This window comes from Notolabrus celidotus, chromosome 8, assembly GCF_009762535.1.
Source record: "Notolabrus celidotus isolate fNotCel1 chromosome 8, fNotCel1.pri, whole genome shotgun sequence".
Lineage (NCBI taxonomy): Eukaryota > Metazoa > Chordata > Actinopteri > Labriformes > Labridae > Notolabrus > Notolabrus celidotus.
The window spans coordinates 11,522,234-11,547,715 of record NC_048279.1 but is presented as its reverse complement, the minus strand read 5'-3'; the positions used below and the strand labels follow the sequence as shown (position 1 = coordinate 11,547,715).

General features: G+C 39.2%; 4 protein-coding genes across 5 annotated transcripts; 3 read left to right on the top strand and 1 right to left on the bottom strand.

Annotated features, from left to right (window-relative positions):
- The first annotated feature begins 1,068 nt into the window (after positions 1–1,068).
- On the top strand, positions 1,069–10,266 carry acsl4a (acyl-CoA synthetase long chain family member 4a). Its single transcript, XM_034689788.1, is given in 16 exon segments — positions 1,069–1,198; positions 3,206–3,771; positions 3,853–4,030; positions 4,119–4,228; positions 4,842–4,980; positions 5,104–5,254; positions 5,639–5,762; positions 5,917–5,929; positions 5,932–5,987; positions 6,158–6,297; positions 6,389–6,561; positions 6,649–6,723; positions 6,831–7,019; positions 7,223–7,337; positions 8,601–8,758; positions 8,960–10,266. Coding segments are annotated over 15 exon segments (2,136 nt in total). The 5' UTR covers positions 1,069–1,198; positions 3,206–3,414; the 3' UTR covers positions 9,118–10,266.
- On the bottom strand, positions 10,263–12,316 carry nxt2 (nuclear transport factor 2-like export factor 2). Its single transcript, XM_034689790.1, has 4 exons — positions 12,152–12,316; positions 11,888–11,974; positions 10,760–10,904; positions 10,263–10,545 (listed from the first exon to the last, which is right to left on the bottom strand). Exons 1-4 carry the CDS (start codon positions 12,164–12,166, stop codon positions 10,361–10,363), a joined length of 432 nt encoding a protein of 143 aa, XP_034545681.1. The 5' UTR covers positions 12,167–12,316; the 3' UTR covers positions 10,263–10,360.
- Positions 12,317–12,537: 221 nt separating this feature from the next.
- On the top strand, positions 12,538–16,184 carry psmd10 (proteasome 26S subunit, non-ATPase 10). The gene is made up of 5 exons (XM_034689789.1): positions 12,538–12,781; positions 12,868–12,966; positions 13,361–13,507; positions 14,913–15,079; positions 15,379–16,184. The coding sequence occupies exons 1-5, from the start codon at positions 12,668–12,670 to the stop codon at positions 15,530–15,532; spliced, it is 681 nt and encodes a 226-aa protein (XP_034545680.1). The 5' UTR covers positions 12,538–12,667; the 3' UTR covers positions 15,533–16,184.
- A 2,659-nt stretch (positions 16,185–18,843) lies between these two features.
- xiap (X-linked inhibitor of apoptosis) lies at positions 18,844–24,601 on the top strand. Of its 2 annotated transcripts, none has more exons than XR_004632173.1 (7): positions 18,844–19,024; positions 20,681–20,939; positions 21,054–21,618; positions 21,756–21,855; positions 21,950–22,028; positions 23,514–23,685; positions 23,783–24,601. XR_004632173.1 is itself a non-coding variant. In XM_034690420.1 (7 exons), exons 2-7 carry the CDS (start codon positions 20,700–20,702, stop codon positions 23,974–23,976), a joined length of 1,218 nt encoding a protein of 405 aa, XP_034546311.1. In that variant the 5' UTR covers positions 18,844–19,024; positions 20,681–20,699; the 3' UTR covers positions 23,977–24,601. The 2 variants fall into 2 exon arrangements, 1 of the variants encoding a protein (XP_034546311.1); XM_034690420.1 differs by having other exon boundaries at positions 23,514–23,553.
- The last annotated feature ends 881 nt before the right edge of the window (positions 24,602–25,482 follow it).

Sequence of the window (25,482 nt, the reverse complement as noted above, 5' to 3'; positions counted from 1 at the left end):
AGTTCAATATAATGATTTCAAGGCAATAGGTGATCATGACTAAAAGTGGGATCCTTATGATTACAGTCCATCTCATTTTTTGCAAAAGCACATGTGGGCTACGTGTGTTAATTTTTTTGCAATTTGTGACATTTAAACCAGTTTGGAAGTTAAAATTTTCTTCAACATGTTGACTCATTCAACACAAACTGTAAAATGTAAAAAAAATTAAATATCTTTTAATCCCTATTGCACTACTGTACATAGTCTAGCCATTCACGTAGATACATATTATATCATATTTACTCATCAGTCATATTGGTATATTCTGTATTATTCATGTTATTTAACTTACTGCTAAAGCCCTTCTGGTTAGATGCAATCTATATTTCATTGCTTGTACCTGTGACATGCTCAATGACAATACATTGAATCTAATCTAATTTAGATAATTGATATATTCAATGAAGGATTAGTACTTATGCAATGGGATTTTTTATGTATTTTATTACATTTTGATCTTATTTCGTTTCTTTTCATTAAAAGACACAGGACACTTGCAACAAAAGGGTTTTGAGACATGACAGGTCTGGGGTCAAATTTGAGTAAAAACATTACACATTAAATGTATAAATATAGAATAAAGCCTAATACAAATAAAAAGTATACGGAAGAAGTTTGAAAGCTTAACACCATTGTTTTTCGTTCAGTAAAATGTATTCATGGACACCATATATTGAGCATATAGTTGTCTGTGAAGGTTCTCAGTGAGCATATATTTTTAGGGGGAGGCTCGGGCGCTATTTGTAGACTATAAGAGAAGTACAGTGTTAAAACTACAGATATACTCAGTATCTATCTTATTTACTGTATTTGCTGATAAACATGTTGACACAGAATACACCCATTTCAGCCATGTGTTCATGTTACCAGTACAAACACGAGGACACAGACATTTCAATGTCAATAACATCTGAGAACAGAGGCGGCATTTACTTCCTGTAATATACTTGTCATTTAGCAGACGTAATGGGGAGCGGGGGTCGGGGGGAGGCGACGCCGACCCCTCTCCGGTCGCTCATTGGTCCAGAAATATGGAATCAGATGACGTAGTAGTTCCGGGTTTCTAGGTCTTGTGAAAAGGTAACTCTCGGTCATTTTCTAGTTTGAAAGACTATGGTGGTAGGGAAACCATTGACCGGGTTTTCAGCTGCTGAAGGTAAGGAAGCAACCCGCTTGCCAGCTAAGCAGGGTATCACTCTCTAGTCTGGCTCGTGTGATCCCATTACAGCCCTTATCTGTGTGTAGGTCTGTGTTTGGCTTAATTTGTGTGGGCAATGTTGAATTGGTTTAGCGACATCCTCAGCAGCTAACGTTAATGTGCATGCCGAGGGTTGCTCAATGATACGGGCTTTACAAGCAACGTGTGGCGGCTTTTGTCATCACTTCATCTGCCATCCCGCTCCTCTCCCATTGTCAGATAACCGCGGAGCAGCCTGTCTTTGAAGGATGAATTCCACTTATATATTAGCTTTAATTGTACCTTGAGAGTTCATATTCACCCTCAATTTACCGTTTTTATTGAACCACAGTAGTTTGTTGTTTTTGAAACGTGAAGTCGAGTATAAACATAACCGCACTGAATTTGTATTTTTGAAATGATATTACAAGTTTTGTGTTATTTTCATGTGTTACGTTATTAATATCTGTCCATCACGGCTATGTTATGTTTCCATGTAAATAACTAATTACTGTGTGATGAGTATATTACAGGAAATTTGCACAATCGAGACCAAGAGCCGTTGTCAAGTCTGACACATCAGCTCACTTTCAATGCTACAACACAAAGCTGTCTTTATTCCCCTATTACATCTGCTGTCTTGTTGCCTTGCTCTGAACAGCATTTTGCAAATGAAACAATTTGAATATCCAGTTAGTTCACGTCCCTTGGGCAAACAAAGCCAAAACTTGTCTCTGAAGTCGCAACATGTACAATTACACAGCTACTTTATTACCTGGCATGGAATGTATTCCACCTACTGTCTGCTGTTATTACCTAGGAATGTTAACTGGTGCTCCTTACAATGAACTAAAACTATGAAAGACTCTGACCTATTTAAGGTACTTAACAATAATTTATTTGAACTTTCCTGAGTTTAGACAGGTGTTTTTTTTTTGAGGATATACAGACACGTGTGACGCAGAGCTGTAGTGTGATTCATTCCAGTGAATCACACTATGTGCAATGAGGGGCCTTCAGGATAGGGAGGAAGTGTTACTTCAGTACATCACCTACTTTTTGTTTCTCATACATTAGATAGGGTAAACTGAGGAAACATTGAGTCATGTTAAAACCAAGAAGAACAGTCTGCCGTTTATCTAATGTTGTGAAGTCATTTGTATCCTTCTCTATCTGTTTTGTGTTATGAAAGCTTGTCCCACATGACGGCTATAAGCTACAATCACTTTATTCATTCTCCAGTTTTAGTGGTTTTCTGTCACATCAGGGGTTGTTTATGTTGAAAAAGAATCACTTTGTCAGTTGTAACTCCATCTTACCCTTCACACTGAGGTTATTAGCAAGCTAAGCTTGTCCAAGAGTGACCTTTCCACAGACCACTGAGTGGGGTGAGCTTCAAGAGTATTATCATTGGTCGTCCGTAGCTGGCTCCTCTCTATTATAACTGGCAGGGCTGTGGTCATTGGACAGATGGGTCATGTCTCACATCCCTCCAGGACCTCTCAGATAACCGGCTCTTTCTTATTAAAGTGGAGGCAGGAGTTTTGACACTTTAAGAGAAGGAGGGGTCTTGTGATGTTGAAACATGCCTTCCTATGATGACTCCTGTTTAATGGAGCATTTAAGCTGACATAATACAGAGGCTTGTGTGGTACAGAGCAAGAAGGAGGTAAGTTTCTGAAGAGTACAGTAGTTCTTAGCTTGTATCGTACAATCAGGGGAGAAATTTTGATGACTTTCAGATTAAAGTATTAGTAAGTGGAAAACTTTGAGTTCCACAAACCACTTTTGCCAGCGTTGTCTTTTTTTTAAGAAGTGTGCCACCAGACAACCAGCTTCCCCTTACCAGACAGCTGACCTTTATACTAGATAAAATTGAAGTCAGAGTTTTCTCTTTTTTTATTCTATAATTAGTGGTAGTTTTTATTTTTCATTTGAAAGGTGAACTCACTTTTCGTCATTGTGTTTCCTCTTTCCCAACTCTAGGTGTCACATCAGGAGGACAGTGGACCCAATATTTTCTTACTACAGCTTGGAACTCTTAGAATTATCTGCTTGAGGCCTTTTCTGAGGCTCCCTGTTTGACACGGACACATCTCTAAGATCCCGAGACTAGCACAGGATTCAAAACTTGTTTGACCACAACTGCTGCTCATTTCCCTTCCTTTCCTCAAGTACTTTTTCCAGAGATCAGTATGGGTCTCCAGTCAGACTCAGCTGTTCAAGCTATCTTCCTCTTTCCAATCCACCTGCTGGTATGGCTGTACTCTGTCCTGTCCTTCGTCCCTTGGTACTTTATCACTGGTGCTGGGGAAAGACAAGCTCAGTCTAAGCGGGTAAAAGCACGTTCAACAACAGGCCTAGCAGAGGGACCATACCGCTGTGTGGACCACTTTGAATCCCTGGCCACAGAGGACTACCCTGGCAAGGACACACTGGACAAGCTGTTCGACCATGCTGTGCAGCGCTTTGGCCCAGGACATTGCCTCGGTACTCGAGATATACTGAGCGAAGAGAATGAGGTTCAGCCCAGTGGAAAAGTATTCAAAAAGGTAAGGATTCCCATCACTTCTTTTTTTGGCGGGTGGTAGATTGTGTGGAAAACGTTATCTGATGTTTATCTTTACTCTTAGCTAATCCTGGGGGAGTACAGGTGGCTCTCCTACGATGATATGGACTCTATCGTCAGCCAGTTTGGCAGTGGACTGGCAGCTCTGGGGCAACAGCCTAAAAGCAGTATTGCTATCTTTTGCGAAACCAGAGCAGAGTGGATGATCACTGCTCAGGCATGCTTCAGGCGGAATTTCCCATGTAAGTCCATTACGGAATATGATGACATGTTTTTTAAAAATGTGAATTGTGTACAAACTGCTTTTTTATGCTTTGTATTCATTCATAGTGGTGACATTTTACTCCACTCTGGGAGATGACGCAATTGCATTTGGGCTGAATGAGACCGGAGTTACACATCTAGTTACCAGCTCAGAACTGCTTGAGAATAAACTGAAGGTGAGTTAGTCTCTTACAGTACATCAGCCAAAAAGAGGAGCAATGATCGCACTTTGATCAGGAAAAATCCTCCTCTGTATATGAATCATCATTAACATCAAAGCTAGTTGAAGCTGAATGAATGAAGGAATGAAGGAATGAATGAATGAACAAACACACTTTTAATGCAGATTTAATAGTCTAACATGAGACTGATTTTCTTCAGCCTGACTCTACACCTATGTTTAATCTTGTGAAACTTCTTATAGAAACAAATTAACATCATAGTTACAGATATTTTAACGCATTGCGCTTGACAGACCCTTTTTAAATTAGGTTCAATAAGATGTGAACATATTTAATCTTTGGAATACTCCTGTAAATGTATGATGATATAAATAAATTATATAGTTGAGTGCGATCTCAAACCAACCTGTAGTACCTGTTCTCTCTTAATTGTCTTAACCTTTTAGTATTTCATTAGAGTTTTTTTCCCAGTGTAGTGGGTTCAGTTGCTGTCCACTATAAAGATTGTCAGTAACTCTGGAGACAGAAATCCTTCTTATTTGTAAAAGGAAATCATGTGCTTGTGCATCCTGTTGTGACAGCAGCGTTGTTCTCTCCTTTTGTTCAGAATGTGCTTCCACTGATCCCCAAACTGAAGCATGTGATCTATGTGGACCAGAAGAAAGTGAGCACAGAAGGCTATCCAGCAGGACTGTCCATCCACAGCATGCGGGCCGTACAAGAGCTGGGCTCACTGCCTGAGAATCGTGTGTATTTCTCTGATTACATTACTTCTGCTCTTGAACACATTAGTTGTACCTCATTGTCTTCTGGTGAGAAAAATACAAACCCATACAGTACACGTCAACAACTGTTTGTTTGTCTTTCAGTGGGAAGGGCGATTGTGAAGCCTCGGCCCTCAGATCTGGCTGTGGTGATGTACACCAGTGGCTCTACAGGCAGACCTAAAGGAGTCATGATCGTCCACAGAAATCTGATTGCAGGAATGACAGGCCAGTGTGAACGCATCCCTGGACTCGGGTTAGTTCAGACTTGGTTATCATTAAGGTTATGTTGTTGTTTAATGTTCTAAACAGGGTTTCTTTCACCAGCCAAGGTTGAGCCTTGTCCCAGTCTGCAGCTCACCCAGTGCTTTCTGTCCTTCCTACCAAAACACTGGTTTAAAAGATACCAAATAGATAGCTGTATAATTTGCTGAGTCAGCTTCTACAAGCAATTCTACAAAATAAGATGAACCTGTCAATTATTTAGAGGTGCAAAGAAGGGTGACATTGTATGTTTTAGAATGTGCTTTCTATGTTTGACACTGAACTGTTGATCCATCATCAAAGTTGCTCAGTGTCAAAGAGAACATGAAGTAACTACTGGCCTTGACACATACTTTCTCTCTCCGTGTTGTGGCAGGCCTAATGATACCTACATAGCCTATCTGCCCCTGGCGCATGTTCTTGAAATGACAGCAGAGATCTCCTGTGTCACATATGGTTGTCGAATTGGCTACTCATCCCCCCAGACACTTTCAGACCAGGTAATACCCAACACCAAAAACAGCTTTTGTTGAGTCTGCCGCTAATGTCTAACATACATGAGTGTAGTTACTTATACTCACAAACATTATTATCATCAGCCTAATCTTTGTTGCTGCCTATTGTGATCAGTGTTTTTTTTCCTTTTTCCTTTAGTCCACAAAGATAAAGAAGGAAGTAAAGGAGACAGCTCAGTGCTCAAACCAACCCTGATGGCAGCTGTGCCAGTAAGAATCCAGCTTTATATTCTTTCCTTTGTCTCTCCCTCAGCACTAAGTTCTTCTCTCTGGTTCTCCGCCCCTCTTTGTTTGCTCAGGTGTACATGCCTGCCTTTTTTTTTTCAACATAGTCATTATCCAACACACAAATAAATGACCTTTGTTTTCTCCTATTAAAGGAAATAATGGATCGCATCAACAAGAATGTGATGAGCAGAGTGCAGGAAATGAATCTCATCCAGAAGAAGCTGTTTACCCTGGGCTACAACTACAAACTAGATCAGATAAAGAGAGGCTATGACGCACCATTGTGCAATGCGTAAGAAACCACTATGTCTCCTTCAGTTTTTTCTTAGAAATTGGTTTGAGGTGATTAAGTTGAAATCAAACAAAGCACTCTGTCTTCACAGCCTGTTGTTCAAGAAAGTAAAGAAAATCCTGGGAGGACGAGTGAGGATGATGTTGTCCGGAGGAGCCCCCTTGTCCGCAGCCACTCAGCGATTCATGAATGTGTGTTTCTGTTGTCCAGTGGGTCAGGGATATGGGCTCACTGAAACCTGTGGAGCAGGCACCATCACAGAGGGTAAGATTAAATTGAATGTTTAGAGTTGATAGAGAGAGTAGAGATGAGGGTGACCTTGTGGTTAAAGGATTATGTGTCATTACACAGTTGCGGACATCAGCACTGGTCGTGTTGGAGCTCCTCTTCTCTGCTGTGAGATCAAACTCAGGGACTGGGCTGAAGGTACGGCTGAGAAACACTTTCATACATACTGAACTCGTGCAGAATGAGACTTTTTTTTTTCTTCTTTATCACAAGGTCATTACTACTTTATTTCCACCTCTCCTCAGGTGGCTACACCAGCAAAGACAAGCCAAACCCAAGAGGGGAGATCCTGATCGGTGGTCCTAATGTAACCATGGGATACTACAGGAATGAGGGCAAGAACCAGGACTTTTTTGTGGATGAAAACGGTCAGAGATGGTTCTGCACCGGGGATGTAGGAGAGATTTACCCCGATGGATGTCTACAAATAGTCGGTGGGTAATTTTGTTCTCTTAGCAATTTCACTTTAATGACGCTCAAAGCTATCATCTGATGGTGTTTATAAAAGGCATACCATTCATACCTGATTTCACAGTACTAATGTGCAGTCAGTGCGGTTGGAACTTTCGACAGGCAGACTGTTTGTTTTTGATAACAGAGCCCTGTTGATAACCGGTATTTTTATATTCCCATTAAGATCGCAAGAAGGACTTGGTGAAACTGCAGGCTGGGGAGTACGTCTCTCTTGGTAAAGTGGAGTCTGCTCTGAAAAACTGCCTGCTCATAGACAACATCTGTGCTTATGCAAACAGGTTAGTAAGTCATCTTAACTCGTGTTTTGAAAAAGGATTATCCTTAAAAGTTCCTGGAGGTGTTGGACAGAAAAGTTATTTTACCTGTTCAAAACCTGCTTCGTCAAACATAACTATTAAGTTGAGGAGGAACCTCCTGTGAGCTTAAATTAGGTCAGTCTATGACCTATCAGAAGAGACGCCCAATGGGAAAGTTATTTCTTCTTGGAATGTAATCAAACATAGTAAAACTGGTTCCAAACCTGTCTGCACCAGGACATAAAAACAATTACTATTTTGTTATTGAAGGAAAGAGAGTAGTGTTATGCATTTGATGGAGTTTGTAAAAACTGGTGGCACGAAATCATCCTCAACACTGCTGAAACTACAGAATCCTGTTTCCTCTACCTTAAATACTTGTGTGTTTTTCAAATATGTATGTTGACACCATTATAAATCACTGTTTTCAAATATCTGCTCATTCTTTTGGTCTGATACTCTGCAGAGTTTGGAAACAGCTTTTTTAAATTAAATGGTATTCAGTCGCATCATCTCACTCTTGCATTTTCTTGCAAGTGACTCAAGAAATGAATGTAACAGCTGTTGAATATACTTTATTTCAGATTTTAAAGCTTGGACGTTATCTGTAGGTTACAGGACGACAACTTTAATTCAGTCACTTTGACCTCTACATCAGTGTAGCTGGTATATTTAAACTGCTTCTGTTACTGATGAAACTCTTGACACCTTCCCCACACCTTACCTTGTCAGTCCTTCAGCTCTGGACAACAACAAAAAACAGCATCAGTCCCTTTAACTCTCAACAAAATTTCTGCTTTAACACAGTTTGCTGCAGCTGCTTTGAAGCTTAAACTTGAGCAGACGCCTCATCTGTCAGTTTAAAAACATAAATATTAATATGTTTGCTAAGGACTTTGGTTTGAAGTTGATGCAGCACCTGAGCGTCCACTGACCTTTTCAATTCACTCATTACTTTAATTATAACTGAGTTTAAAACTTCTCTGAGCTCTTTGACTTGAGCTGAGCTTTACTCAGTAATGCGCAGAATTAAATTAGACTTTTTTTCTTCTTTCCTCACTTCCTGCTTAACTGCGATTTAAACTCTGAATTGTTTTCAGTGATTCCACATCTGACCTTAATGGACTATTTGAATTAAACTAATTACAAATGTTCACCTGCACATTTTCTTTTTCATTGAGCCCTGAGCATGTGTCATATAAGTCTTTATCCTGACCCTGTATTTACCCTCTTTCACCCTTACAGTGAGCAGAACTACGTGATCAGCTTTGTGGTTCCCAACCAAAGAAAGCTAACAGAATTGGCCAAACAGAGAGGCATAGAGGCAGCATGGGAGGAGCTCTGCACCCACCCCGACATGGAAAGGGAAGTCCTGAAGGAGATCAAGGAGGTCGCTGCTAACAGTAAGAACTGATAGTCTTTTCATGATATTTTGATATGGCTGGACCAACTACTTTACATGCCAATCTCCACTTATATGTGTTTGCTCAGTATGTAAAGTACCACTATTCTGGTAGGAGATAACAAATGTCTTGGTGTATTATACTTTGATAAATACAAATGAGTGTAATTATTATCTTTCTCTCCACTGTTAATCCGTATAGTTAAACTCCAGCGATTTGAGATTCCAGTCAAGGTTCATCTTAGTCCTGAGCCATGGACTCCTGAGACGGGTCTTGTCACGGATGCGTTCAAGCTGAGGAGGAAAGAGCTGAAGAACCACTATCTCCACCACATAGAGAGAATGTACGGGGGCAAATGAGTCCTCAAAAATTTCACCCAGTGTTGGTTGCCACCAAACCACTGTTTTGTTCTGTAAATAGTCTTCTGGTACCTTGTTGGATTTTCATGCTGTTGTGTAGCACAGGTGTCCAAATGAAAATATCTTGAAAATGAGAGCTGAAGCTGTTGGTAGTTGTAGCTGTTCACCCACGTGCTGCTTCTCATTTGTTAGTGTGGTTTTGATTGTCTAAGAGTTGCACTCAAGTGGCAACTCTTAGCCCATGAAAGGGTCCAAGACCATTAAAGCAGTCAACTGCCATCCACTTGAATCTGTTGGCTCTTAGTTTGTAGCTAATTAAAAAGTACCACTGTCCTCCATTTGTTGCTGATGCTTTACTCTCATCGAATATGTTAACTGTAACCATAATGGAGGTTTGTAAATTATCTTTTGTAAAGTCGGAGTCCTGTTGTTACTGTGCCTTCAGTCTGCAGTTCCTATGTAGTGAAGCAGAAATAAGTGGCATCTAGATTTAAAGTAATAGTTTACGCTTTTGTTACAAAAATGGCTTACTGCCATGTAAAGTTTACAGCTTCAGGTAAAAACTGCCCACCAAGAGAAACGTGGATCAAAGATAGGAAATATTTAGTGATGGTCAGGTCTTGCTTATCCACTTGTTATTTTGACTCCTTTTGCTTTATTTATACTGTGTTAGTCTTTTCTCCAATAAGACCAAAATGTGCAACATTAACAACTCAGGAAGATGAGCAAATGTTTTAATATATGAAATTGTCAAATAGTGGGTTGCTTATATAAGAAAGCACTTAAGTTACAATTCTTGTGGGCACCTTATTTATTTAAGAGCAAGTATGCTTTATTACTAAAATGCTTATTGGCAAAGGCTAGTTAGAACTGGCACACTGTAATACTGTCATACCTCAGTTAACAAGTTCATGTACAATTTGGTATAAGGTTGTCCTAAGCTAAGTCAGTTCATTTTAATATTGTAGGATTGCTTTCTATGTATATTTTTCAGGTGTTAATGGATTTGCATTATTAAGACTAAAGGAAGCAGATATTGACATTCACTTTACAGTTGGTTGTTTGGTGATCCTACTTGTATTTATTACTCCATCTTTATGGTCACATGCCTTGTTCAACATTCTAGGAATAAAAGTCTTTTCGTATTCAGTGTTGTATGACTTTTGATTTTATTATAAAACAAAATAAAAAAAACTGATGAGCATTCATCCATTTTTACAGCAGAAAAGCATAGAGGAGAGCCTCAGCTATTCCAGTCTTGAAATCGGAAACAGTCACTTGCAATCTTCCAAACAGGCTGGTCATTGTTGGGTGAAGCCTGAGCTGTCAAAAGAAAGTTCTGGTTGAAGAAGCGCGGCTTGTTCCCTTCAAACTTCACTGTCCCACCAGTCACCACGAGCAGTGTCGTCTGGCCTTGGGTTGCTTGTTCTGAGAATGAAGAAAGGGTTGATTGATGCAAGATTACCATGACTTTACACAGAACAGTAGGTTAAAATTGAAGACTTCTCTTAGATAGTTTCACACCTAAATTATCTGGAAATGCCTGACACTAAATGCTCCCCGGATCTACATGCTGAGAAACACATTTGGAAATCACCATTAGCACTTTCATACATTTTAACTTTGAGATTTCCCCACTTACCATGAACTGGCTGACAATCCAGGGTTTGAACTTGGAACTCGCTTGAAGGTAAGGCCTCAAAAAACTCGCCTAGGGCATCCTGTCCAGACACTGCGTTACCATTCCAAACCAAAGTGGCTTTGTCCAGGTAGAGCCGAGTCAAGTTCTGAAAAATGAGCCAGAAGATTCAGACAGTTAACACAGCGACAATGACAAACATCTGAAGAAAAGGACAAAACATATTTATTTTGGTACCATACACTCATATGAGAATAAATGTATAATGTCAAATGATAGTATTACTTTTTTTTTAAACTTATCATTGAGGACCCCTTTATAGTAGTAGCAAAAGTTAAACACATTTGAAGCGGTTGTGTCACAGCTTAAACACAACCACTCAAAACTGATCCCACTTGTGGCTAATGATGTGAGGAAACCAATATCAGCCAGTTCAGAGAGCACTGACTGTTAAAGGTTGTACAATGGACAGAAATAATCTGAGAGGCAGAGAAAGAGTGCGTGTAAGAGGTGGTCGAGGAGGAAGAGGAGGGGAGCCAAATCGAGAAAGACAAAGAACAGTAACTTCTGATGAAATCCAAAGTACTGTGATAGACCATGTTCTTCTCATTTTATATGTGTTTACTTTATTTTTACTGGATACAGGTGATCCGTTCAAAGAGGATTTTTTTTTTTTTTTTGCGAAATTAATTTAGCCTACTATGAACAATAAACATTATTTCTACAGCTTCATGTCCTGAGCTTTGTCCTGAATTTTGATTGACTTGTGGTATGATCTGACAACATTGTTTGGTTTTGCAGGAAGAGTCAGAGGTTTGGGTAAAAAGCGTGGTGGATGTCAAGAAATGTGTTTTAGAAATTGAGAAATACTTCAATATTGTATGCTGGGCAGATGCTGGGTAGGGCATTTTACAAATGAAGAATAAAGGTGTCACTGCCCTCTAGTGGACGTGTCATTGTGACACCTGGTTACCTGGGACGTGTCTCTGGTATTTGTACCACAGCACTTTATTACTGTTTGCTGGTATATTCGCTATTACCAATGTATAAAACTAAAATATGACAGTAACATATATATGTCGATTAATGTCAGTCAATCTCATGGGAGAACAAACCATGGCCGCCACTCACCCTCCTTTTCTTATCCATGCAGTCATAGTAAATGTTCACGAATTCTTCTGAATACCGGCATGACTGGTCAACATGGGTTCTGAAGTCCTGGTGAGAACATCACTGATTAAATCATGATTGAGGATGAAGGGTTGATAGAAGTGAACAAACAAAACAGGTGCGACGTTTACTGGGAAAGGCGCACACTGGAAACAAGCTAGCTAGCTTTAACAAACATTACATCAGCAGCTATCTTGGCTTGGAAGCGGTGTGTTTCTAACTTACCAGCGTGGACGCCATCAGTAGATACACATGTATCAGAACGTTACTGAGAAAAATACGAAAAAGGAAGACGGAAAATGGTTCAATTTCAACTTTAATTGGCTTTTTCCCCCCTGTTCATTCAGCGGCTAACAACGACCCCAAGTTCCGGTTGTATCACTTCCGGAGGCCATCAGCCTAGACTACCAAAATAAAATGTCTGTCTGTTTGTTAAACGCAGCGAGAGCAACAGACAGCTACGTTTCCAGGTTATTGAGTCAGTTTCCCTCTTTTATTTTTTATAATATTTTTTGGTTCAGTCAGAATTATTAACAACAATATTGTGTATCATTTTTTTTGTTTCACTTCCCATAGGTTACACTGTGAGTATTTTAAGTTGAAGGGGGAAAATGAGCCATGCGGAAGTAAAATTCATAATTTCCTGAGTCATTGCACCCCTGTTTCAAATCTGCAACGAAACCTGTCATAGCATCCCCTGTACGGCTTCTTTAACTTTTGTGTTTGGTAGTTTATTGAACAATGGAGGGTTCTGTATCAAATGTGGAGGTCTGTAATTTTGCTTACACGGGTCAGTTTGATAAATTAAGACAGTGCATCATGTCAGATAAAACGCTTGCCTGCAAAACAGACCAGGTAAGAACGCGTGATGTGAAATCATGAGATGTGTCTGTTGTTAGTTTTCTGTCGTAAGTTTTCATCTTCTCCTTTGTTTTATTCAGGACCATAGAACCGCTCTGCACTGGGCTTGTTCTGCCGGCCACACCAAAATTGTGGAGTTTCTGCTTGATCTGGGACCTGATGTGAATCTGCAAGATGATGTATGTCTAATGGTTTTTAACAACATCTTTAGAGCATTATTTATGTAAAACAAAGTATGTTGTAGTACTCCTGTACCGAGATTAAGTGGAGGAACCACAGCTAATACCAGATAGATGCTCGGTGCAATATAATGTACATCCATATTCATAGCAGAAAGTTGAGAAGAATAGCAGAGTTAAACTAATACCTTTCTAAATCAGACTCTTTCCTCCACTAGACTTAGTATTTTATGTGCTGTATTAAACTAAAGAATATTTTCTCAGACTCGTTTTTAATCAGGCTGACTAAAATGTTGGAATAAATATTGGAATAACAGCATAATGTTGAATGATCTAAAGGTAAGTGTATGAGAGAGAGAGATGAATTCTCAACACTTGACGTGTCACTTTACAGGCTTCGTGGACCCCCCTTCACATTGCAGCATCTGCTGGCAGAGAAGACATAGTGAGAGCTTTAATATCCAAAGGAGCTCAGCTGAATTCAATAAATCAAAATGGATGCACCCCTCTGCACTACGCTGCTTCTAAAGACAGATATGAGGTGAGGTACCCAAGTTGCTTTAACATGCAATGATAGTTTGATGTACATGGTGTCACAGTAGGTAATGTTATGCTTTTATTTGAGTAATATATTGTTGATCAAAATGTACTCATCCAAGCATGCAAACCAAAGTGCTTCACAAAAGAACAGATATAACAGATATACTACATTTTGTCCCATAGCTATCAACTTCTGCAATACTTTCTGAAAGCATGTGATCATTTAGATCGTTGCTCTATCTCAAAGTTAGTTCCTTTAGTTCCAAATTAGTTAGTAGAATTATCATTTCTGAATCAGAAGCTTCTTTCTGGACACATGTCCACTGATACCTGCCTTAACTAGTTTACATCACTCTTTATGTAAAGCCAACCATATCCCACACCACAGTGATGATGATGAAAATAAAGACAGTGATAACTTATTTTTAAGAATGAAAGAGGAATCACTAACCGTACGTTAAGTCTTTGAGACAGAAATGTATCTATACCAATTCATAATGAGGTTTAAAATGAAACTCAAAATGAACACAGTACTGTCTTACTTATTTTCATATTAAAGGAAGAGTAATTGGGTCCTTTAACTGAGGTGAAAGGTGTTATAAAAGATGATGATGGAAGTTGTAATGGAGTTGTATGCTCTTTCAACTTATCAAGGAATTAATCAATACATCAATCAGTTTTTGGTTGTAGATTTACAAATCATTACCAAAGTTATCTCAGGACACTTTACCATAAGAGCAGCTCCAGACTTTACTCTCTGTTATTGAGGGAGAGTCGGTGGGAATTCCCCAGGAGCAGCCTCTCAGTAACACTTTACAAAAGTGTCAAGGAAAAAATATTTTTAACAGACTGAAACCTCAAGCCAGAACCATTAGCACCAGCAATATACATCAGCTTTTCTTACAGGGGTTAAAAACACATACAGTCAAACACTCTTGCACACAGTACAACTTCAGCTATATGGGTCAGGAAAGAGGAATAGAGGGAGACAGACAGGAAGATGTGCACACATTGACAAAAACAACAAAAACAGATGACGTAGTAAAAGTCCAGTGATAAAAGTGAAAGTGTGTGCATGTAGTCAACAACAAGAATACACTTGAACATGTGGCAGGCGTTATTCTCTCATAAGGCTTATAACAGTGTACTAGCATTGAATTACCTTCTAAAGTACCAAACAGTTTAGTTTTTATTTTTAAGATTAGTCCTTTGCCATTTACTGTAATTGTTGCTGTAATTATATTACTAGTCAGTAACTGGATAATGATTTTAATTTGTAAGGTTTCCACTACAACCACTAAAGGGAAATACAATCTAGTATACCATAAAAGGGGGAAGTCACCGAAATAAAGAAGTATGATACTTGATAATGATTTCCTATTAACAACCACTTTTACATTTTTCAGATCGCTCTGATGTTGTTGGAAAATGGAGCAGACCCTAATGTCACGGACAAGCTGGAGTCCACTCCCCTCCACAGAGCGTCTGCCAAGGGCAACTACCGCCTCATCCAGCTGCTTCTCAAAGAGAGTGCCTCAACCAACATCCAGGACTCACAGGGCAACACAGCACTGTATGTGTGAATGTGAATGTGATGAATAAAACATTGTGGCTGCTTGCAAAAGAGTAAAGTTGGAGGGAAATAACTTTGGCTGAACTTCGCAAGCACACACCCATAGAGTGTGAGACATATGCTACAAACTTTGTGTCTCATAATCATTTAGTAGTATTCAGTCTTACAGCAAGTCTGTGAAATTTGAAATTTCTTTCTATGAGATATTCACCTTAACCTTTATGGAGGGGACAAAATGTATTGTTTCTTGTTACAGCGTGTTCAGAACCTTTATGTATTTACACTTCTATTTTCAACAGGCACCTGGCATGCGATGAGGAGCGCGTGGAAGCAGCCAAGTTGCTGGTGGAACATGGGGCCAGCATCTACATTGAGAACAAAGAGGAGAAGACCCCCATCCAGTTAGCTAAGGGTGGACTGGGAAACTTACTTCGTCGAATCGTAGAAGGATGATTCATTTGCTTCGTCCTTGCTTATATCCCCACCATTGCAGAGCTACTTTATGAGAATTCTCATCCCAGTCAACCCCCCCTGAGCGTCCAGGAGTTACACATTGGATGTGAAACAGGTGGGAGATGAGACACTCTTAAGGATGAATGCTGGACTGTACTGCAATCTTCTCAAGTGGGGCAGTGAAGCCACTCAGACCTAAATGTTTTGTCAGAAACTCTGCAAAAACCTGCACTAAGATCAGTTTATCCAACTCTGTAGACCAGATTATATGAAGTTTGGATCATTCCAAAATGGCAAAATAAAAATGAGTGCTTAGCCTGTTTACAGAGAATGTTTTTCATTAAGGTTGCCAAACTCAGGCATGAGTCAGGATGGGCCAGGTGTTCCAAAGCACACCCTCTTGAAGAAAGTGTGGGTTGGCACAGTTGATTTATAAAAAAGTTTACCTTTGTGATAACGGAGGAGTGTAAGGATGGAGAAGTTTCATTAAAACACAAAAAAATAATGAAATCGACTAATCTAATGTTCATACCCCGAACACAACACATTTTTAAAAACTGTGGGACACTTTGCCAAATGTAAAAATAAATATAATGATGATAGTGATGATAGTGATGATTTGCAAAATATTAAAACCCATATTCAACTGAAAGAGACTCAGACATGTGAATGTTGAAACTGCAAAATGTCATTTCTTTTGGGAAATAATCTGCTCGTTTTGAGCAACACGTCAAATAATTTAGAACAGTGACAAAAACACTGGAAAAGTTGTGAAATAATAAAAGAAAAATTCTGAAAGACCATTTCAACATTTATTTAATCAACTGGCAACACTTTAGTAACTTGAGTTCATCTGATGGCCATAATCTTCAGACCCTCAGATGGCACTGCATGAGAAAGAAGACCAGATCAAGAAATGCTTCTGCCTTGTCTGGGCTCAAGCTCATTAAAGGTTGACTGAGGCAAAGTGGAAAATTGTTCTGTGGTCTGACAATTAAAAAACCCTGTTCTGAAATCATGGTCACAACATCCTCTGGGTCAAAGAGAAGAGGGACCATCCTGCTTTTTATCAGGGTACAGATCAACAGCTAGCCCCTTAGAGGTAGTGCATTAGTGCACATACAGTCTATGTGTGTAACCTGCACATTTGTGAAGGCCCTGTTAATGCTGAACTAAGTAGACGGATGATTTTCAAAGGAAGGACTTGTAAGACAATAACAAAGCACATTCAGCACATATTACAGCAGCATGGCTCTGTAGTCAAAACAGTCTGTGTGCTGAAGTGACCTGCCTGCAGTCACAACTTGTCATTCATTGCACACTTCGGTACATTATAAAACATAAAATACATCAAAGGACAACCCAACTTGTTGGAGCAGCTGAAATCCTACAGCAAACAAAAAAGAGGAAACATGCCACTTTCAAACTGATTAGAATTAGTCTCCTCTGCCTCTAAATATTTACCAAGTGTTGCTAATGAAGGGGTGATGTAACAGAGTGGTAAATCTGTCCCAACTGCTTTGAAACATGTTGCTGTCATCAAATTCAATACGGTATTAGATTTTCAAAACACGACTACATGTTGTTTCAACATTTGATAAATTGCAATTAAGTCATTTTCAATTAAATGTGGGGTTCCATTGTTTTACAAATCATCACAACCTGATTCTTTTTACATTTTACCATCTCAACTTTTTTCAGGAACAGTTTAAGGTGAAACCAAAACATCTTTCGGAATAACTAATTGATGGGAATCTTTTTCTTGCTGATAAATTGCAACCAGGTGGTTTTGACCAGTATCCTGAAAGACCAAATGACTGTTCAACAACTCACTACCCAGATAACACTATCAAATACTTAGTGACTCTGAAATTTATTGTGTAATTTGACCTTAACCACAAATACATCATGCTATAATTCACTTATTTCCACCCCTGCAGTCACATGTGACATAGAAACACGGAACATGTAAAGCACTTCTAAAGAACACTGACCAGATCAAAACAAAAGTGGGGAAATTCAGGGAAACTGTTGGATTGCCTTTATCCAAAGAGCATCAGACCAGAATGAGGAACTGAGTATTTTCATAATGGAACGAAAAGTCACTGCAGACTTCTTGTCAATGAAAGAAGGAAGTTCCATGGGGAAATAGCCAACAAAGATATGTTGGAAAGTATAGTAATTAGGTTGGCTATCAGAAACCCTTGATAACACACAGATTGTATTGATTCACAAGAGAGACAAGGATCCAACAAACCAAGGAGGATTCAATCTGATTGACAAACACTCTAAGGTAAAGGTAAGGTAAAATAAATAATTCAAATTTAACTTCACTGGCACTTAAACTTGATCAAAAGCTCACTATAGGTTTGGACAATATTATGTTAAGTGTTCTTAATAACTCAATAAAAGTACAGCTAATCCCTCACTTGATGAAACTCATGTGTTTGTTTAGACAGCTGGCTGGTGAATGAGATGCTTGTGATTAAGGTTCTTGTAGCATCAAGAAAATACAGAAATAATGTCAAGAGCATAAATATCAATCCACTATAACACCAAAGGGATATTTATTGAAACATCTACAGCAAAGGAGAAGCATGTTATACATTCTCAGCCTTCATAGAGGCGATTTAGTGCACTTCTTGGTACCTGTGGCACTTTGATTCAATATTTGATAACACTATGAAGTTTGATTGAAGTAAGAGTCAGTTGTTGCAGCAACCCAGACATAAGCACAATCAAGAAAAAGTTCCAATTAGTAAAATAAAATATGTAAAAATGAAAATAGATAAATAAAGATAGAATACAATTTAGATATATACAATGTTACAAATGGAATTTAGATAAATACAAATGTTAAAAATTGATTAAATATCAGTAATTACAGGCAGTATTAAAAATGTTTCAGTAGTGACAGGTTGACATGGTGTGATTATGGTTGGTAATGATAGATTAAGCAATATAATAAATAAATATGGGTCTATAATATGACCGTGAGTTTTAGTAAGCAATAATAATGTAATATTACATAATATAATATAGCAAGATAGTTATATAATATAATGTAATATGCATTATAATGTCATCAGTAGTCAGAGAGTCAGTACGAGATGAGATGAGGGAGATGAGGAAGTGTGACAGACATTCTTTGATGCAAAGTAGCACAAACAGGCTGTGTTTTCGAAATTACTTTAATAAAATACATTTCTGTAAAACTGTAATCCCTTGAATTTGGGGTTTTCCATGGGAACCCCCATAGACTGTATAAATAAGGCACCATAAAAGGAAGCCCCCCCACCTTTGGTTTCTGGAACGACGGTTCCGAAATGTCATGACGTCAGTCTTCCGCTTGGAGGCGCACAACGAGGTGCGCAGTGTGACACCAAGTGGCTTTCTCTTCCTGTCTCGTCAAATAAATAGTTCTCTTTAATCACTGGATCTTCCTGTAGGCCGTGATCACACACAGAAGAGGTGGCTGGAAGAACTTGAACGGTAATTATTGACGTTTTGCGACGAATGTTTCTCAATAACTTTTGACCTGACGTTATGGGGAATAGCTAAGCTAACGTAGCTAGTTGTCGTTTGGAGCTCGGGTTAGTTCACATGTCCATAATCCTGTTTTATTCATTAACGACGTAAAAGCTCTTGTCAGGACAAAAGTAGTGTCTCTGCAGCGTAATGATTAATGTGTTTATTGCTCCAATGTTTCTGTATCCGCACGATATGCGAGTTGTTGTAGTGAGAGTCAAACATAGTGACCGCGGTGCCAGCTGTCAGACGCAGAAACAACGTCGATCTGCTTTATCGATGTTGCCTCCATGGCAGTGTAGACCTTTTGTGTTGCTTTTGTTTACCTTTAAGCCCTCCGACGTTTCTGGAATTCGTTCTGCCAGTCGTTCCCGTGTGAGTATTTAGTACAGAGGGCATATGGAGAGCCGAACTGGGACTCGCTGTCAGATGCTGAAACGCCTTTTACGCATAGCTTTTACGCCATTTCCTTACAAAAGTGTGCGACGCATTTGTTAAACACCAAATAAGAAGAGTGAGTATCTTTACAACCATATATAAAACAATAATTTGCACCGGAACTTCGCTATCGATCTTTTGATTGTTTTGTAAAAGACTGCCAACAAGTATGTCGGTCCAAAGATCACAAGTTGCTACCTTCAATAAAGTAAATACATCTTCTTAGTCTGCAGAAGATTAATTCATATCTACTCAACTAGTGCTGATAAGCAGTGGTTACAACATAGCTCACATGTTAAGATTTAATAAAGCTCTCTTCTTTTGTAGTTGTTTTTACCCTTCAAAACAAAGTTGCTGTAAAAATAATTAAAACTGGAACGTATTGTCCAACAAGTTGTGTGCTGTGCTCATGCTCTGCTCATTGCATGTTCTTAGTACATTTCAATATAGAGTTCTGAATGTTACATGTGATCTTAAGTAAAGAGAGCAAACCTAAGAAACCTGAGGCTGTGTGAAGGCTGGTGTAAAGAAAACATAAAAGTTCCACCCTCTGGGAAAATATGTATAAATAGGGGTGTGATGTGCTTCCCATGATGTGTTGCAACATAATTGATCTTGTTATGAGTAAACAGCATGCGCTTTAGCTTACTACAGTATGATGTTACCCCTCCAAAAAGTTGATCTCAGTTTTATGTCATACATATAGTACCGGACTTGTCTGATAAACAGTGTGAGTTCCATTGTGCTGTGTCCTCCTTGAACAGGATTCATTATTGCTGTCCTTTGGCACAGTATGTGTTGTTCGGCTACAAAGGGAGGGATACACCCTGTGCAATACTAGTGTGCTGCAGTTACCAAGCCTTGACAGTCCTTCCTCTTTGGTGCCCATCCCTCACATGGAATATTCAATGCTTCCATGTGATACGGTGTGGCCGCGTCTCTTAAAGGCATAGTGACTGTAATCCTAGCTTTCAAGCAGAGTTCCATTCAACCTCTAAGTAGTCTGATGATAAATAAACTACTTTTTGACCATGGTTTAATATTTTTTATATTATATAGTTTAAGCTGTTAGCCACTTAGTTTTCCCTTTTTGTTTTAAATCACTCATATTTGTCAATATGAAGTTGTGTTTGCACCTTAACCTATCAGTAATTGTTTCTTTACATTCTGTCGTCTCAGCAGCCTCCGACCCGGTTCAGTGATGGGTGATTTTGGACAAGATGAAAACTTGGAGACAGATAACTTGGGGGATTTTTCCCTGATGAACAGTCGCCTGGATTCATTCAACGGCTCCAGCCTGGCCAAGCAGGTGCCAGCGGAAAGATTGGCCCGAGCGGGCTTTTACTTTACAGGACAAGCCGATCGTGTCCGATGTTTTAGCTGCCAGAAGACAGTGGAGAACTGGTGCAGTGGAGACACACCTGTAGAGAGGCATAAAGAGGTACTCATCATAAAAATGAAAAACGTGATTATGATCTGTAATGTGATTAACATGTGTATGGTTCTTATGATTTTCTTGAAATAGATAAATCATACTTCCCCTCCTTTTTCACAGGTTTCCCCAACATGCAAGTTTCTCAGCTGCACACACCGCCCAAATTTCAGCTCACTTTATGGAACCACGCTGACTAACGGTTCCATCTACAATGAGGCAGCTGAAGACATGGAGTATCGTTTAAGAACAGGGGCGGTGGTTGATGAGTCCACTTATCCAATGGCCCCTCACATGAGGAGTGAGGAGGCCCGGCTTCAGACCTTCTCCTCTTGGCCCTCTACAGCTCCTGTGAGACCCCAACATCTGGCTCAAGCTGGCCTCTACTACCTAGGAGAGGGTGATTGGGTGCAGTGCTTCTGCTGCGGTGGCATGCTGGGCGGCTGGGAAGCAAACACCGCCTGGGGCAAACACACCAATTATTTCCCTAACTGCTTCTTCATCCTTGGGCATGATGTGGGAAACATTCCATTACAAGGGGGTACAGTGGAGGAAGAGGGCGGCCGTAGACAGCGTGCTAACAATCATGTTCCTATGGAGAGTTTTGATGAGAGGCTTGGCAGCTTTGCAGGCATCCAGCACCCTATAGACCATGAGAGGCTTGCCAGAGCCGGCTTCTACAGCACAGGTAGAATTCTGATGCCTGAAGAGAAAATAGTCATGGGATTAATTAACATTATTAAACATTGAATGATTCAATGTGATCAGTAGTATTTGATCACGGTTACAAATGCAAGCAAGTTTACATTGTGTGTGTCCTTGCAGGTACAGGAGACAAGGTGTTGTGTTTCTGTTGTGGTGGAGGTCTAAAAGGCTGGCAGACTGAAGAAGACCCTTGGGAAGAACACGCCAAACACTACCCTGGGTAAGAACAACAGTGACACCCTCTTACCATAACTTGTTGATACTGTGACATTCTCTTTTATATGTAAAACGTACCATTTATTCTTTTTAATCAGATGCAGCTTCCTGTTGGCAGAAAAAGGACAAGAATTTGTGAACAACATCCAGCTACAAGACCCACGAGGAAATAGAGCTGTAAGTATTCAGTGCCTCTGCACACAGAAAAGTAACAAGGATGTTTCTGACTTTGCCAAAAAACGGATTTTGTGAATGGCATGTAAACCAGGAACAAGGTTTCCTTTATCAGCATCAGGAATTGGCAAAACGTGATGCTCTTGTGGCCAAGGATGTGCTTAACTTAGCTTCTGACATGTTTCCTTGAAGATATTTGCATAAATGATACCCCAGGACAGCAATGTGGTTAAACAAGCATGCAATAATATTCACAGTCGCCTATTACTCCCTGCAACGGCACTAAAACATAGCGACTGCTTGAGCAAATAGTTCAGCAGTTTCCGAATAAAGTTCCTCAGTGTAAAATTGCAAAGATGTTTGAAGTTCCATCATCTGCTGTAAATAATATCAACAAAAGATTCAGAGAATCCACAGAAATCTCTGTACTAAAGGGACATGGCCAAAAACTTGCACTAGGTGGCCATGATCTTTGGGTTCTCAGGTGGCACTGAATAAAATACAGACATGATTCTGTAATGAAATCCCAGCATAAGCTCAAAATCACTTCCAACCACAAATGCGGATTAAAACTGTGTCATGCAGAGAGAAAACTATATACAAATATGATTCAGAAACACTATGGGCTGTTTTAGACTAAGCCTGTGGTCTGACAAAACACAATTAATATTCTTTTTGGAAATGACAGACACTGACCTCTGCTCTAAAGAGTGGAAGGACCACCCAGCTTTTTATCAGCCCACAGCTCAAAAGCCAGCATCTGCTCATGACATGGGTACCTTACACATTCAGGGACGCACCATAAAGCTGAACGATATACTGGTATACAGGTTTTGGGGCAACACATGCTGCCAGCCAGACAAAGCCTTTTTCAGGGAAGACCTTGCATATTTCAGCAAGACAATGCCTAACCACATTCTGCACATATTTCAACAGCATGGCTTTGTAGTAGAGGAGTCCAGGTGCTAAACTGGCCAGCCTGCTGTCCCGACTTGTCACCCATTGAAAACATTTGGAACATCATGAAACCTAAAATGAGAAATGAGACTTCAACTATTGACTTTTGAGGCAAGAATGGGAAAAAAATGCACTCTCAAAACTCACTTTTGGAAAGCCGTTTGTGCACAGACCAAAAACTGCCCCCCTCATGCAAACACATACACACTATAAATAAATATTTGTAAGAAGGGATCTCTGATTGAGGCTAATGTGGACAGGAAGAGCAGTTACAGCAGCAAAGTACTCATAATGTCCATGGGTAGTAATTGCTGTTTCAAAAGAAGAAGACTTGAAAAAATGCAGAACTTTCTTGAACTGGTCAAATTCTGATCCCTGTTAGTGTTGTTTTTTCTGTACCGTACCATATATGGATTGTTTTGCTTTGTGTAAACATAAGTATTAAAAAAAGGTTTTATCTGTATTGATGTAAATCAGGCTTTTATTTGATTTAAACTGCTTTGAGAATAACATGACCATGTTTCATTCCAGGCTTCAAGTCATCAGAATGGATATTCAGGAGAAAGGAATGGTAAATAATACTTTATTTTTAATTTGAGTATGGTTGTTTTGGTATTGCACACTGGGTACTCCAGTCTTGAGGAACTCATAGAGGATTGTCTTAAAACACAAGAAAACAATCCCGCAAATTCACAAGAGCAAGGTATTGTACCTCCTGTTCTCAGAACTGGGGTCTTTGTATTAGCTAGTAATGGAAGGCAGTGAAGGCAGACATCTTAATCTTTTTTTTTTTCTTATAGATGAGGACCCACTGGAGAAACTACGCAAGCTGCAGAGGGAGAAACAGTGCAAAATATGTATGGACAGAGATATTTGTATTGTCCTCATACCCTGCTGTCATCTGGTCACCTGTAAGGAGTGTTCAGAGTCACTCACCAAGTGTCCAATCTGCTGTGGAGTCATAACACAGAAGATCAAGACCTTTATCGCTTAAGGGAATCACAAATTCTTGCCCCATTTCAATGCTGCTTTCTTATTATATATAATATTTTATTTTAATAATCAATGTAGATAGCCTGTAATGTATATAAATGAAGACCATGTTTATATGAGTATGAAAGAATGAGTGCATGTCACAAGAAAACACTATTTTCACAATCACTTGATCCTAAATAGATGTTGATAATGAGCTGGCATGAGCGGATGTTAATAATATTGGCTATCAGAGTATTGCCGCCTGTAAATACACACTAATGGACAGTTCCAATTTTAAAACACTCTCTTCCCTCAAGTGCCTTTCTCTAGGGTTAAATTGTCCTGTCTTGTTTTGTCTTGTTTTGTTTTTTCCTTTTTTTTCCTCTTGTTTTTGTGACATTTTAAATTTTTAAACATTTTAATAAAAGTGGGCATGGGATGTAAAATCAGTCAGTTCCATAAGCATATGTATCTCATCTACTCATCTATTTTATCTAGTGTACATTTTGTTTTAGACTAAGTTTGCTGCTCTGGCCGGTAGGTAGGTTGTGGAATTGGATTTATAAGTAACAAAAATCCACTTTGGTTCAGGGCCTACAGATGATCTGTGTGTCCTGAAATAAATGTATCATTCCATCAGTCAACGTGGTCTGTCATTAATAGTGAATATGTTTAAAGTTGGAACTGAAATGTGTTTTCTTTGATTACTATTAAATGTTCCACTTGTCTTATTTAAACTGCATTGATTTGGTGCCTTGAGGAAACCAATCCAGTCTGATAATCAAATAAAAATAAGGTTTGTATGACTTCATGAAACTCGTATGCTATACTTTGCATACGAGTTGTACTACTCTTGATGAAAGGTGCTGGTTAAAAAACGTATTCACAGTTGAGGTTTGGTAGGATTTCGGATATGTACTAATTGTTTGAATAAAGCCAGGTTTTTGGTATTGAAACTATTGTTATACGGGGAGCAGCTTGCAGGTTACACCATCCATGAATGGATGAACAGAGAGAGAGAGAGAGGATTTTCAACAATGAGGGAATTAAATTATGTCTCAGTATACTTGGTCCAAGCGAAGTAGTTGTCGGTGTTTTAATCTAAACAAATGGAAAGAAGCTAAGCGGTGACGGAAAAGAGTTACAGAAAGTATATAGTTTTCTCTTTTTATTCTTAAAGTAAAATTGAGTACAGTCAGTATATTGCCGAAAGAGTTCATAACCCTCCTGTTATGTTGCGGGTCAAATTGACCATTTTTAAAGTTAAAAATAAATAAAAAAATGTTTGTAAGAGATTATTTTTTCGGTATGAAACTTCTTCTGCTTGGCCTATTAGGGGAAATGAACATATACAATGAAAATGGTTGATTTCATATATTTGCAACCCCCCTTGCATAGATAGATATACTGTGGGTCAAGGTGGAGGCTAAAAGGGTTCAGAAGTGTCAAATACTAGTTTCTTTGCAACTGTGTGACATATTTCACCCCAATCCTATACACACGCACACACACACACATTCATTGT

Bases quoted from the DNA above. Each gene is read 5' to 3' on its own strand.
- psmd10 (XM_034689789.1), top strand. From the start codon at position 12,668: ATGGAGGGTTCTGTATCAAATGTGGAGGTCTGTAATTTTGCTTACACG. The intron at 12,967-13,360 runs GTATGTCTAATG...GTCACTTTACAG, and splicing joins ATGTGAATCTGCAAGATGAT to GCTTCGTGGACCCCCCTTCA. The intron at 13,508-14,912 runs GTGAGGTACCCA...TACATTTTTCAG, and splicing joins CTTCTAAAGACAGATATGAG to ATCGCTCTGATGTTGTTGGA.
- xiap (XM_034690420.1), top strand. From the start codon at position 20,700: ATGGGTGATTTTGGACAAGATGAAAACTTGGAGACAGATAACTTGGGG. The intron at 20,940-21,053 runs GTACTCATCATA...CCTTTTTCACAG, and splicing joins CTGTAGAGAGGCATAAAGAG to GTTTCCCCAACATGCAAGTT. The intron at 21,856-21,949 runs GTAAGAACAACA...CTTTTTAATCAG, and splicing joins CACGCCAAACACTACCCTGG to ATGCAGCTTCCTGTTGGCAG.
- nxt2 (XM_034689790.1), bottom strand. The intron at 10,905-11,887 runs GTGAGTGGCGGC...CTCATTTTTCAG, and splicing joins GCATGGATAAGAAAAGGAGG to AACTTGACTCGGCTCTACCT. The intron at 10,546-10,759 runs GTAAGTGGGGAA...CTTCATTCTCAG, and splicing joins GGATTGTCAGCCAGTTCATG to AACAAGCAACCCAAGGCCAG.